Source organism: Leucopleurus acutus, assembly GCF_964270905.1.
Source record: "Leucopleurus acutus genome assembly, chromosome: 6".
Classification (NCBI taxonomy): domain Eukaryota; kingdom Metazoa; phylum Chordata; class Mammalia; order Artiodactyla; family Delphinidae; genus Leucopleurus; species Leucopleurus acutus.
In genome coordinates this window covers 5,032,863-5,045,711 of record NC_139149.1, presented here as the reverse complement: position 1 = coordinate 5,045,711, position 12,849 = coordinate 5,032,863, and the positions used below count along the sequence as shown (strand labels likewise).

Below are 12,849 nucleotides of genomic sequence, written 5' to 3'. Positions count from 1 at the left end.
GGCGAGGAGGCACGGGGGCAGCAGGTGAGACCCCGCGAGCGGCCCTCCACCCCCCTGGGGCGCACGCAGGCCGGCAGCGCCTCCTCGCCTGGCAGGCTTGATTTTCCCTTCTCACCTCTCTGCTTTGGCACCGGCTTTCCTCCCTGGCATTGGCTGGGGTGAAGGGTCAGAGATGTCCAGGGCCCGCCCAGCCTGTCTGAGGCCCAGCCCACTGTCCTCCAGGCAGCGTCCCTGGCCAGGTCCCTTGTGCACCAAGACTGTCAGCCAGTGCCCGCCCTGGGCTTCAGGGCTCAGTGCCCTCCCTCTGGGCACCTGATCCCCAGGCGTGCCAACCCCTCCAGGCCCTCGCTGCAGCCCCACCATGGCCCATCCCCCATGGGTAGTGTCTGACTCTTTGTCCCACTAACATGGACAATCTACCCATCCCCTGCTACCCAGGCATCAGTGATGTGGAGCAAAGGGCCATGTTCCCGGTCTCCTCACTGAAACACGCACAGAGCTGCCACCTCACTCAACGCTCCGTGCTGGGCACTAGAGAGGGAGAAGGAGAAACAGTAATTTGTGGCCCTGGTCCTCATGAGCTCACAAGCCAGAGCAGGTCTCCTAGACTGCCGTCCACAGGCTTGGTGGGCCTCTGGGATTGCAAGCAGAGGGTGCATGCACACAAAAGCAGGGGTGTGTCCAGCGTGCGGGTCACAGCCTCCACCGAATGCGCAGAAGGTCGCTGGCCTGGTGCTCAGGAGAATTCAGAACCACCTACTGGGGGCATGTGTGTGGCTGGGCTCTGTCTCCCTCATGGCTTGGTCTCCCCATCACAAGGCCTGCGATGAAACAGGACTTGGCAGATGCTGTAGATGGAACGAATGAACTGCACTTCTGGGATCAAATCAGAACACTGGGCCAGAGTGCCGGCCACTTTAGATTGGATCTGAGCCTGAGGGAGTGGCCACCTCCCAGGGGTGGCTTCAGATGGCGGTCCTGAGACAGGGTGGGAGCTCATTTGCCCTGGAGAAAGCTCCTGTCTTGTGCAAACTCCATTCGCACTTCTCCAGGCAGGAGAAGGGCAAATACAGCCCTTCTCCTGCCTGGAGACAGGGACCTCAGAGCTCCTCCCAGCTGGCCCCAGTGTCCTGTGTCCAGGCCTCCTTCCCCACTGCATCGGGGAGTTCCTGCTTCCATGTGGCCTCTCCAGCACCTGTGGTCTCCACTTGACCAGTCAGCTTCAGCCAGAGGTGACCTGCCACACGTGTCCCTATCCAGAGGCTCAGCTCCCGCCACGTTCCTGAGACTGTGGCCAGGGGAGGGTGACAGCCATGTGGTCCGTGTGACAACAATGAGGAGGGTAGGTGGAGCGGGGCACTAGGCTACGTGCTGCACGGGGGTGAGGCCACACGGGCTGTCCTTTCAGAGCTTCCCTGCTCCCCATCCACCCGTGGTCTGTGTCTTACTCATCACCCTTCGGGTGGAGGCTGTGTCTTCTCTCAGCCAGTGTTTTCCCTGGTGAATCCTCTCTTGACATTTTATCAACTCCAGAACTCACAGAGAGAGAAGGGACTGAGGCAGCCTCAGGAGGGGACAGAATGCCAAATGTGCTCCCACCCTGGGGTCCAGTCCTCCGAGGGGCCTCACTCTTGAAAACTCAAGGTCCCCAGGCCACGTATTTTACCAACGGGAGCTCACCGACTTTCACGATCTGACAGATCGTGTTATCCCCATTTTACAGAGAAACTGAGGATTTGGATGGCTGAGCCGCACCCCGTTCACAGCTAGGATTTGGAGTGTCCCTAAGTCCACCGTGGTGATGGAAACCTCCTCTGTCTTACAAGGTCTCCCACATCTCCTTATGGCTCTTCCCCACTGAGGAATTCAGACTCCAGGTGAGAAGCAGATGTTCTGGGACAGAGGCAGGGTCCCCAGCTCCCCGCTGGTCAGCATGGCCCCAGCAGGGAGCAGCGTGCAGAGGGCCTGCAGTGCTGGGCAAGGCCAGTCTCCTGGGTGAGAGGGGACAACCTGTTTCTGGAGACTGGAGCTGGCTGGGCGGGGGTGGGGGAAGCTGGGGGAGGGGCTCAGAGCACCAACCCTGCTGGGCTCAGCAAGTCAGGAATCCAAGCGGGGCTCTGCACCATGGTCCACAGCAGAATCACACAATCACCCCAAGCCTTTTCCCAAATACCTGCCGGGCCCCCCTCTGGAGAGTTGAGTCACTGGGGCCAGGAGGGGCCTCGGCATGTATCTGTGGATAGCTCTCAGAGGTTGGATATGCACCCGACTCAGTTCCAATGAGCAAGGACAACAGTGGCCATGAAACGCAGGAGCCACCCTGGCGTCACAGTGGAGCCCGGTGTCCTCCTGTGGAACGTGAACAATGTCACGGAGCATCACCGTCAGGCAAGGCACCCTGGGGCTGTGATGGAGCCCCTCCATGTTCACGGGCACAGATGGAACACACACGTCCAGGCCACAGAGAGCAAAGAGCTGGCTACGCCGGGTGACGGCGGCTGCTTCGTCAACCCCAGGTTTAGCTTCAGACCAGTTGTTTCTCCTCCTGGGTGAGATTTATTAAGTCACCCAATCACAGAATTGCTCCTGCTTCCTTAAATCTCCCCAAACCCACGTCACCAGGCCAACTCCAGCAGGAAGTCCTTTCCAACACCACGTCACAGAGCTGCAGGTAGGCACTGCACCCTCCCAGGAACACAATGCCTGACTCTCGGGGTGAAGGCACCGGCTGACAAAGCACCCCCAGGCCCTACGCCTCTCACAGGACCAGCCAGCAATGACACACCAGTGGCATGTGCCAAGGACACCTCAGCTGACTAAACCAGAATCCCTCATCTCTATCTTAGACGGGGCCTCCGTCTCACTGGCCATCCGCTGCCCCATAACCACTGTAGTCTCTGTGCCCGTGGCACCCCAGGAAGGGTGTGAAGAAAGCAAGGGGATTGTTTTCAAGGAGGGAGGAGTGCTTTGAGATGCTCTGGCTAAGAGATCTAAGGCCGGTTCCTCCAGAGAGAGACCCCAGCTCTAGCGACGTATAATTGACATTTGGTAAACTGCACACATTGGAGGTAGGACTTGAGGGTTTCCGACATGTGTATGCACCGCAAAACTGTCACCAGACAAGACAATGAACGTCTCATGTCCCCACCAGCTCATGCCCCTCTGCCATCCCACCCTCCGACCCCCACCTGCCCCGCACCCTGTTTTCCGTCACTAGAGACTCGTCAGTATTGTCTAGAGTTTTAGATCAATGCAGCCAGGCAGCATTCGGGCTGCTCGCATTCAGCCACATTCTCTGGAGATTCATCCAGGTTGGGGTGTGTACCAGCCGTTCACACCTCTCTCGCTGAGTGGTGTTCCGCGGATGTACCTCTGTTCAGTTGTTGCCCACTTTCTCACAAGGCTCAGTCTTCACGCGAGGAAAACCGCCTTCCAGGACTTTGGCTCCTCTGGGAGTGTCACATAGTCCGAGCTCTTCTGTGAAAACGCACCTTGTCCCATAACAGGAGCTGCACCAGCAGTGTCGGCCTGGGCAGCATCCTCATGTGGCCCCGTATCAGGAGATGGGTTTCCACTCAACTCCACTGGTTACAAGGAAGAATATTTGTTTGGGGGAAGAGAGAAACAGGGAAGGGGAAAGAAAAGCACAGGAGATGAGTAACAGCCGTCGAGTGCTCACTCTGCGCTGGGTGATGTGTGTGCTTTTCCGTGTTTTTATTATCATTTAACTTTCACAACACCCCTGGGAGTGCGGGGTTCCGAAGAAGGTGCCTGTGAGCACTGAGCCCCACGGGAGAGCTGGTCTACGCCGCCCCACCCCCGGGCCCACCGCCAATGCTGGGGGCCCCAGGAGGTCGGTCAGCACCACACAGCGCAGCTCCCCGGCCCAGGCCCCGCTCCAAGAAGGTCACTTCTCAAGCTCAGGAAATCTTCACCTCATTGGCAAGAAGCCGCCAGGAGAGACAAATTGCCTCTTTGGTACACACGTTACATGGCGAACACCCATGGCACTTGGGGCTGCCGGGGGGGCCGGGGTCTATGGCGGACCACTGCTGGGATTCAGCCACGGTCACGCCCCATCATCAGGAAAGCACATACACCCCTCGGATACAACAGGGTGGTGTGAAGGTCAGAGGGCGACTTATGGTCTGGCCTCGGCTTCAGTGCAGAGAAACCCTGAGAACGGCCCTGTCCCTGTGGGGAGTGCAGGCGGCTCCAAGGTCTGTAGATCAGTGCTTCTCAGCTCAGCCGTGCCCTGGAGTCACCTGCGAGCCTAGGAACCAGGGCCCGGGCCCCAGGCCTGGGTTCCAACCCACTCAGTCTGTGTAGCTGGTGATTCTGAAGTGCAGCTGTGCTGAGAGCTGCAGCCTCGGGTCCCAGGTGTGCAGGGCCCTGGCTGTACTGGCCTGAGCCGCCAAGGAAGCAGTCCATTCACCCGTCGCTTGTGCTCCAAAGTCATATTCTTGTCATTTACTTAACCAGATGCCATTGAGCATGGCTCCGTCCAGGTCCTAGATGTCACCCTCCCACCTGTACTGCTCAGGCGTCTAGACAGGCAGGAGATCCAGAGGCCAGCTGCAGCCCCTGGGAGATGACTGAGGAGGGGGTCCCTCTCCCACTCTCCTCCCTGACCCCCCGACGCCTCCACCATGGACAGCAAGTGCGTGAGAACAGGAAGAGGATTTCTCTGTTTCCTTTTTCCTGTTTCCGGTTTGTGCTGATTGGTTCATTATATGGTCGATTTTTAAATTATGTGATATAGGATACAAAAAAAATTTACGTATGCTATGAAATAATAATAAAACAAACACTCATGAATCTACCTCCCAATATCAAATATGATGAGTTTTGAATTAGTACATTCATTAATTACTAAGTACAATGGAAGCATCGTCTCCACTCTGCTGTGGGGTTTTCATATGGTGTACATGGGGTATGAAATGGCTTGTTTTTGTGTCATTGTGGCACGTCATATGTGAGAGTAAATGGAAAAGCTGGGAACTTGGGGGAAAAGAAAATTATAATGTGTAGTCATGGAGTCTTCTAAGAACAGTATGAAATAGAAATATACAGTAAGTTGACCCTTAATAAAAGTATACTTAAATGAATGTGTGCACGGAGGAGTGAGAGACAGTTATAACTCAGTGTGCTCCTATGACTGAGGCAGAGAAGGGGTCCAAAGGGGAGAGAAGGTAGCATCAAGGAAGACTTCCTGGAGGAGGTGATATGGTGGGGAGGCTAGTGTGGTGTGGAGGTACCCCAGGGAAGGGCAGCCTGTGAGCGTGGGGACACCACTCAACCCCTTGACCAGTGGCACATGAGTCACCATACGAGGGGCTGCAGGGCCTCACAGGCAGGACCACCCACACCCCCCAGAGGGCTCACACTGGGTACCCAGGAGGGTCCAGGAGCCAGGCAATAAGCCTCACAATCTTACAGCTGGCGAGGAGGAGACTGCCTATTTCAGAGATGAGGAAACCACGAAAGGACTCCTGAAAGACAGAGCACTTCTCAGGAGCCAGAGCGCAGGGACACTGCCCAGTTCTACCTGGCAGGAGAAGCAAACAAAACATTTGGGGCCAGCAAGCCCTACACAGTACCAAGAGTGAATTCAAGCCCAGCAACTCCCTGAGGTTATAAACAGTGGCTGGAGTCTCAGGCTGGCCCTGAAAGGACCACTAGCACTGGCTGGCATCCGAGGGGAGGACAGGCACCCAGAAATGGGGAGGCTGGGCCCCCGAAGTCTAGAGAGCTGGGCTGAGCTTGGCCCAAGCTTGGAGAGAAGGTTGTGGGGATACGTCTCTAGAACCATCAACCCTGGGCGGCCTACTCAGGGCCCCTGGACGAGGGGCTCCCTCGGGGCACTGATCTGGCCAAGGTTTCTCTCCCACTGGTTGATTCATTCCCAGGCTCAGCTAGCATTTCCCAGGACACAATGCTCCAAACCCCAGCCCCGCCCTCTCAGAGCCTTCACCCCAGAGGAAGAGAGCAGGGCTCAGAATTTGGAGGTGTTGGGAAAGCATATTTTGAACGGCTGGATGGAGAGGACCTGGTGAGGTCAAGGTTGTTTCCTGAGTTCGCAGAGGGAGCAGAAGGAAGGTCTGGAGCAAAAGCACAGGTGGCCGCTAGCCTCCGGCCACAGCTGAGTCTTGTGAAGGGCTGCGCGGAAGAGAAGGCCCCGGGGCAGAGGAAGCACCGGACCTCTAAGCAGCATGACGGGCCAAGGATGGCAGAGTCCAGGGCGTTGGGGAAACAGCAGCCCTGGGGAGGCACTGAGGGCCTCATGGCAGACAGCTGATTCCCAGAGCTGGTCTGTCCCGCCCACTCTGCCCTCTCCTCTCTCTGTCATCCCAAGAGACCAGCCTCTTTAGGACTCAAGGGGACAGCCTCCTCATGACCTCGCACAGGGCAGGGTCTGTGTGACTTCAGGTGCCTGTTGTGACCTTTACCCAGAAGAGCTGGAATATGTGGGTGACCCCCTAGCAAATGCCACTGGGACCTGGGGTGCACACACCTCATGCCTAAGGTTGACAGGCTGAGCGAGTCCTGGTGGGACTTTAATTGCGTGCGGGGTATTTGCTGCTTTCCTGCCCAGCATCTGAACAGCAGTCCTGACTGGGGGGAGGAAAGGATCCCAGGACAACTGAGAAACTGGGCCCCATCCATCTTGGTAACAGAAAGGGGGGCAGATTTCCTCCCTTCCCACCCTCCGGAGGGCAGCTCGGCTCAGTTCCAGGCGGGATGGTGGATCCTGAGAACAGACCTAACCACCCGCAAGAGGGAGGTGGACATATTCTCAGAGGTGCGACAGAGCTGAGTGTCCAGAAGCAGCCCCGCCAGAGGCGTCCTCAGCAGCTGGCCTGTCGAGCAGGACCGACTGTGCCCCAACTTTTTTTGATCCCCACCCAAGCTGGGTCCTGGGAGCTACCCCACACCCTGACAAGACAGTTCTTTTTTTTTTTTCCACTTAACTGAAAGTCTATTTTTGCCTTTTGCAACCAAGAGCATTCACTAGTAAAGAAATTGTTACTAGGGTGATTATAGATAACAGACCCTTAAAGAAAGGGGGAGGGAAGTGCTGGGATTGGTTAATCCACCAATTTGAGGTCAAAGGCAGTGAAAATATATTGGGAATTAAGTTACGGAACTCTGGCACCTCATTGCATGCATGGCGACCGCCTAATTCTATCAGCTGTGGCCAAGTCTACTAGGGGCTTTGGAGGGAAATATGACTTTGCTATAAAACCTGAGGAAAAGGCATGAAGATCTCAAGTACTATGGGGTGAGCCTGTTTCTTCTAACTACCCCGGCCAGATTAAAGAGAGAGAATAACTAACTCAAATCCCTGAACTCCCAGGACTCCCTCTGACTGTACGTAAAGTGTTTCCTCTCTTTTGCAGCCTCAAGCCTGAGCTATCCCTGAACCAGGAGCAGTCTGATTCCACCAATCTGTGGATTGGTAAATTATAAAGCTGGTTGAATGGATTGCTTCCCTGCTCCTTGAATGCAAGTCAGAGCATCATTTAGAAAAGACGGAGAGCCCTGGCCTTAGGAATGGCCAGCTATTAGGGGGTTCACAAACCCACTCAGCCCCTGCTCCCCTCTCTGGCTGCTTCAAGAGCCTGTGATCACCTTGCCCTGTAAAGTGAGGCCAGTTCTCCTCATGTCCACCCCTGCTCTCTTCCCTGCCTCCAGAACAAAAAGCAGAGTCAGATCTCAGCATGGCCATGGGAACCAACTACCAACTCAAACTGTGGAGGAAAAGGCTCACGTTTCAGAAAATTATTACTCTGCCAACATGTACTGGCAAAGATCTGGGGAAATGGGTGGGGATGGATTGTGAGAGCATCTGACCGTGGACGGATGAACAACATTGTAGGTCAGGATGAATGTGTTGACATGGGGGCGTGCACTCGTTCTGCAGGCGGCAAGCTAGCTCCAGCAGCCAAGGTGTGCTCCAGCAGCTGACCTGCTGGTTCACTAAAACCTCAGCTTGATATTGGCTCCCCACGAATTGAAATGGAAAGGGCAAAAATTCCTTGAAGGAATCCAAATATCTGAAGGAACAGAGTGTCGGGGTGGATTTATCAAGAGCAACCTGCTCACCACCCCTTAACTGTGTCCCCTGTGGAGCCAAACAGACACAGGGGCACAGAGAAATACTTCGGCAAGGAGGATGTCAACATCTTGGAAAATTGCCATAAATGCTATACTCTATCATCTGGAGATGCTGATGAGAAACGCTATCTTTGGTGGCAGATGGGATGACAGAGGATGAGAAGCAACATTAAAGTGCCAGAAGCCAACGTGAATGTTCTGATGCCACAGCTCTTTGGCATCAACTCATCGATCACGGGGCCGCCGGGACTGAAATGGATGGGCAACACCCATGGGGTCCTATTGGACTTGTGTAATATTGAGAAAAAATGTAAAAAAAAAGTAGACAAAAGGCTCTTAGTGTGCCTAGAACAGTGTGTGGCAGATAGTAGGTGTTCAATAAATATTCACTGATTAAACGCTACTGCCCCTTGCCTAATTCCCAGGCTTGAGTCAACAGACCCAGAGCCCCTTCAATGAAGGGGAGACAGGTAACCTGCAATAACATCCTAAGCAAATAGTACTATGAATCTTCTGAAGGCTCCTGTACTGAGAAACACCTGGACCTTTCAGAAGTTAGTGAACACTGGCTCTGTGCTAACATGAATTCCTGGCCTATGGGAGGTGGCAGGCATGTCTGGTCATAAACGGAAGCTTGCCATGCACCCACTTCACGGTAGCCCACTGGAATCCTGAATCTGTCCTACCGAGACTTCCCCAGCTCCAGAGTGTTCAGCTGGCAAAGACACGCTCAGTCCCTGGTAGAAACTCCACCCCAGTTCCTTCACTCATGATGTGGAGACTGTGGTAGGAAAGGGTAACTCGAAGCCTCTGGAACACCCCCTCCCCTCCAAACTAGGGAATCAAAAGCAATACTTCATCTCTGGCGACTAAGAAATCACCAGCCAAGGAGTGGAAATCCCTACTGCAGCCCTTTTCAACTTCCCAGCTTGGCTTGTTCAGAAGACATGGGACCTTGAAGAATGCCAGTGGACAGTTTTAGGTTCAACTGTGTGGATTCTCCTGTGCTGTCTCACAAGCGATCTCCTTAAATGGAACAAATCTGTTAAATCCTTGTGCATTAATCTGGCAAAAAGTGTACGTGTGTGTGCGTGTGTGCGTGCGTGTGTGTGTGTGTGTTTCTTGTCTCAACGGCTGATTCAGGGTTCATCAGAAGTCAGGTGCTTTCCCCACGAGAGGCACAGCAACACAGCTTCACCACCCTACTTCAGGGCTTCACTGATTCGTGCCGTAATTTAGTGAGCAGAGACCTTGACCTTTCTGCCCCAAAGGACCTCATGCTGGTCTGTGGCACCACACTGACAGCACTGGGACAACAGCAAGTAGCAAGGTACCCTAATGTGTACTGGAGTGTGGGGCAAAAATTCCATGAAAACGGGGACTTTCCGGTTCAGCGAAGCCTCCGGGCAGGCAGCAGAGGTGTCCAGTTTTCTGGAACATTTTGGATAGCGCTTTGAAAGCGAAAGGCATGTGGCTGGACTTCGGCCCCCTACCACCAAGAAAGACGTACAGTGCTGGGCAGGCGTCTGGAGTTTTGAAGCAACGTATTCCTCCTTGGACGTGCCGCTCCAACTCATTCTCTGGGTGATCCCAAAGGCTGCGGGCAAGCTCTCTGCTCTCCTTGCACTGTGAAGGGCCCTCTCACCCGCTGTCACGCCCCGTTGGTTTCCACAGTGCTCAGAGCAGAGCAAGTCCCAATGGAAGTCTCAGCTGAGGCCTGGAGTCTGAGGGACGGTTCTTCCTCCTGGGCCTTGGTGGACACTGTGTCTCTGTTATCAGAGTCTGACCGTGGGACTCCAATGATCTGAGCTCCCTAGGACGGAGCAGCATGCTTGATCAAGCAAGCAACCAAGTCAGGCACCCATCACCGAATGGTCAGTTTAGGCCCAGGCCCAGGAGGGGCCAGGACGCGGTTCCCTCCGCCTCCCACTCCTGTGGCCTCATGGGGCATAACTTACGACCAGTGTCTGAAGGTAGAGCATGTGTGAATGGCCTTTATAGGTGGCTCTGCAAGATACACCTGCATAGCCCAAAGTGGACTGCCTGCCATGGTGTTCGGGGCCCCTCCCGAGGGTGGCTCTGCAGGGCAGCAGAAAGGGAGGTCCTTTGAGAGGCACATCTGCTCATCCCCATGGTATGCAGAGAGAGGCCTGAGGTGTCTCAGGACCTCCAGGGACCCTAGCGTAGGCACCAGGTACTGGGGACAACGAGGGGTGGAAAGGCCTCTGGGGACCGGCTGGGAATGTGAGGAAAGTGTGTCCCATGAGAATACTTCCCCAAAGGCCCTCCTTCCGAGGAGGCGGGCAGGCAAGGTGGTTGCTCTGGGATGTCCAGTGACCTCTTTCCCAAGCCACACCTGCCTGTTTCCTGAGCTTCTGATTCTGCCTGGCAGACTTCCCCTCACCTGGGTGACCTGTGACCACTGCCATGGGTGGGGAAGGACGAAGGTCCCAGGCTCACTGCTCTATAAACACACGTATGTTTTGTAGTAAGATCCTCGCAACCACCTTCAAAGGTGTGGAATTGTTGTCCACAGTTTCCAAATGGGAAAACAAAGACCAACAAATCAGAATTCAAAGGGGGGTACAGAGGGGACTGTGTGTTCAGAGCCGCAGCTCTCACACCTGCCAGGTTCCCCTGTTCTTCAGAGGTTTCTCCTGCACTCACTAAGTTTCTGAAAGGCTCTGTCCCTCTCCCCTCCCAATGTTTGTATGCATGAATAATCCCTGTGGTGTGAGCTGATTCACATGCTGCTATTCCAGACTGGCTGAGGGCAGGGCTCCGGCAGGTCCAGCTCTGGGTCATCTGCCTTCTTGCCACTTTCCCCAGAGCTCTCAGAGCCAGAGAACTTTACCTGGACCCTGCAGTCTGCACTCTAGGAGAAGGTGGCCTCACAGCCAAGTAGAGCAGCTCCTCCCACCATGGACAGCCCCACTGTCTGGCTGCCCAGTGCACAGCTGCCCACTCTGGGGCCTGTCACTCTGACAACACTTCCCTGACTTCCCTGCCTCTGGTTTTATGCAGTTGGTCCCAGGCAGAGCCAACCCCATCCGTTTCTCACCTGGGGAGGTGGAGCTTGGCAATCTGCAGCCTACTGCTCCCCATGGGGCCCCCGTCGGGGCACAGGAGGTAAGGGTGCCCCAGAGGAACTGGACACACGGACACTAATGAGTAGTCCAGGAACTTGGGCCTGGGAAGGGGCGCACTCCGTGCAGAAGTCTAACACTCCCCAGGTTCCTGGTTCCCTCCCCCTGCTTAGACACCCCTTCCTCAGAAGGGTGTCCCAACCCGGTCGGTATGCTCCCTCGGTACCTCGGGTATCCTCAGCCCGGGAAATAACAATATCAACCTCTTCCTGGGCACCGACTGGGCCTGGCACAAGCCGTCCTTCCCGGAACCAGCGATCCTACATGGAAGGGCCGAGGCTGCCAAGCGCCCTGCGTGCCGAGAGCGAGCAGGTGCGGGGGAGGCCGGGCACTGGGCGGTCTCCCTCGCTGAGGGTGGCCCGGGACAGCCGTCCAGCCCGCCTCCAACGGGCACCTCTCCTTCTCCGCGATCTGGGCGGCAAAGCTCCCGGTCTCCCGATCGGCACGTTGGAAAGTTGGCAGGGAGCGCCCGGGGTGCCCCCACCCACCCGGGGGCCCAGCGGTCAGCCCGGGGAGCAGCGGTGCGCGCCGGCTCTGCTCCCCACGCGTGGCCAGACGCCGCCCAGCTCTGACCGCGGGCCCCGGGACGCCGCCTCTCACCTTAAAGAAGCTCCGGAGGAAGTGCACGACGCTGAGCATGGTGGCCCACTCGCAGCACCGAGAGCCAAGCCGCCGAGCCAGGCTCCCGGAACGGCGCCTCGCGCCCCGCCCCCGGCCCGCCCCGGCAGCCCAGACGCACCGCCTCCTCGCGCCCCGACGCTCGGGCACCCCAGGGCCACAGGCGCGTCCGATACGCACGGACGCCCGCCGGCGAGCTCCGCGGACACGGCCCGGGGGCCCAAGGAGTCCCCCTCCTGTGGCTCGTCCAGCGCCCCGCGGAGTTCCTGGGCGGACCGGGAGCCTGGGAGTGTTTAATAAGAAAGAACGTGCCCCGCACATCTGCGCAAACGCCGCACCCAGGAGCGCATCCGCATCCTACGCGGCGTGCGCCCCCGCGACCTGCGACTCCGAGTCCCTGCCCCTCCGGGGGAAGGGTGGTCCCTTCTGCCTGAGAGCTTTGCTTTTCAACCTTTGAGAACTTTCAGGGCGTTTGCCCGGCATTCTCAGTTGCCAGCAGAAGAAACTTGAGTCCCAGGGACGCTCAGCAACAGGTATGCGCTCACAGGTATGCGCTCACGCACCCGGTCTGGAGTCCCTAGAACTTGAGTCCCAGGGACGCTCAGCAACAGGTATGCGCTCACAGGTATGCGCTCACGCACCCGGTCTGGAGTCCCTAGAACCGAATTCTGGGTCCAGAACCCACTCTCCCTACCTTTTTAGGTATGTTCCTGCAGGTAGGATGCAGGAGAGAATCGTCCCGCAGGTAGAGGAGAGCTGTCTTCTGCTAAGGAGCAAGGGGAGGTCCTGGCTGTTTTCTTTGTGGGGTTTAAGGAGGTGCCCGCCCAGGAGACACGCTCCCGCTGGCCACGACGGCCACAGGATTTCTATGCACAAACACAAATGTGCTTAATTTAATTTCTTTTAAAATCAAAAGAAAAAACCTGAGAATAATAATAATAAAATCCAGGCTGGATTATATTCATAT

At 56.2% G+C, this 12,849-nt stretch overlaps 1 protein-coding gene across 1 annotated transcript in view; it reads right to left on the bottom strand.

Annotated features, from left to right (window-relative positions):
- The window catches only part of LOC309963422 (rho guanine nucleotide exchange factor 4), a gene marked incomplete at both ends in the record, with an annotated part of 252,503 nt that extends 240,600 nt beyond the window's left edge, over positions 1-11,903 (bottom strand). Inside the window, one exon of the mRNA XM_082841764.1 lies at positions 11,865-11,903. Coding sequence (XP_082697890.1) covers positions 11,865-11,903 — 39 coding nt within the window. The remainder of the gene's footprint in view (positions 1-11,864) is intronic.
- Positions 11,904-12,849: the final 946 nt, after the last annotated feature.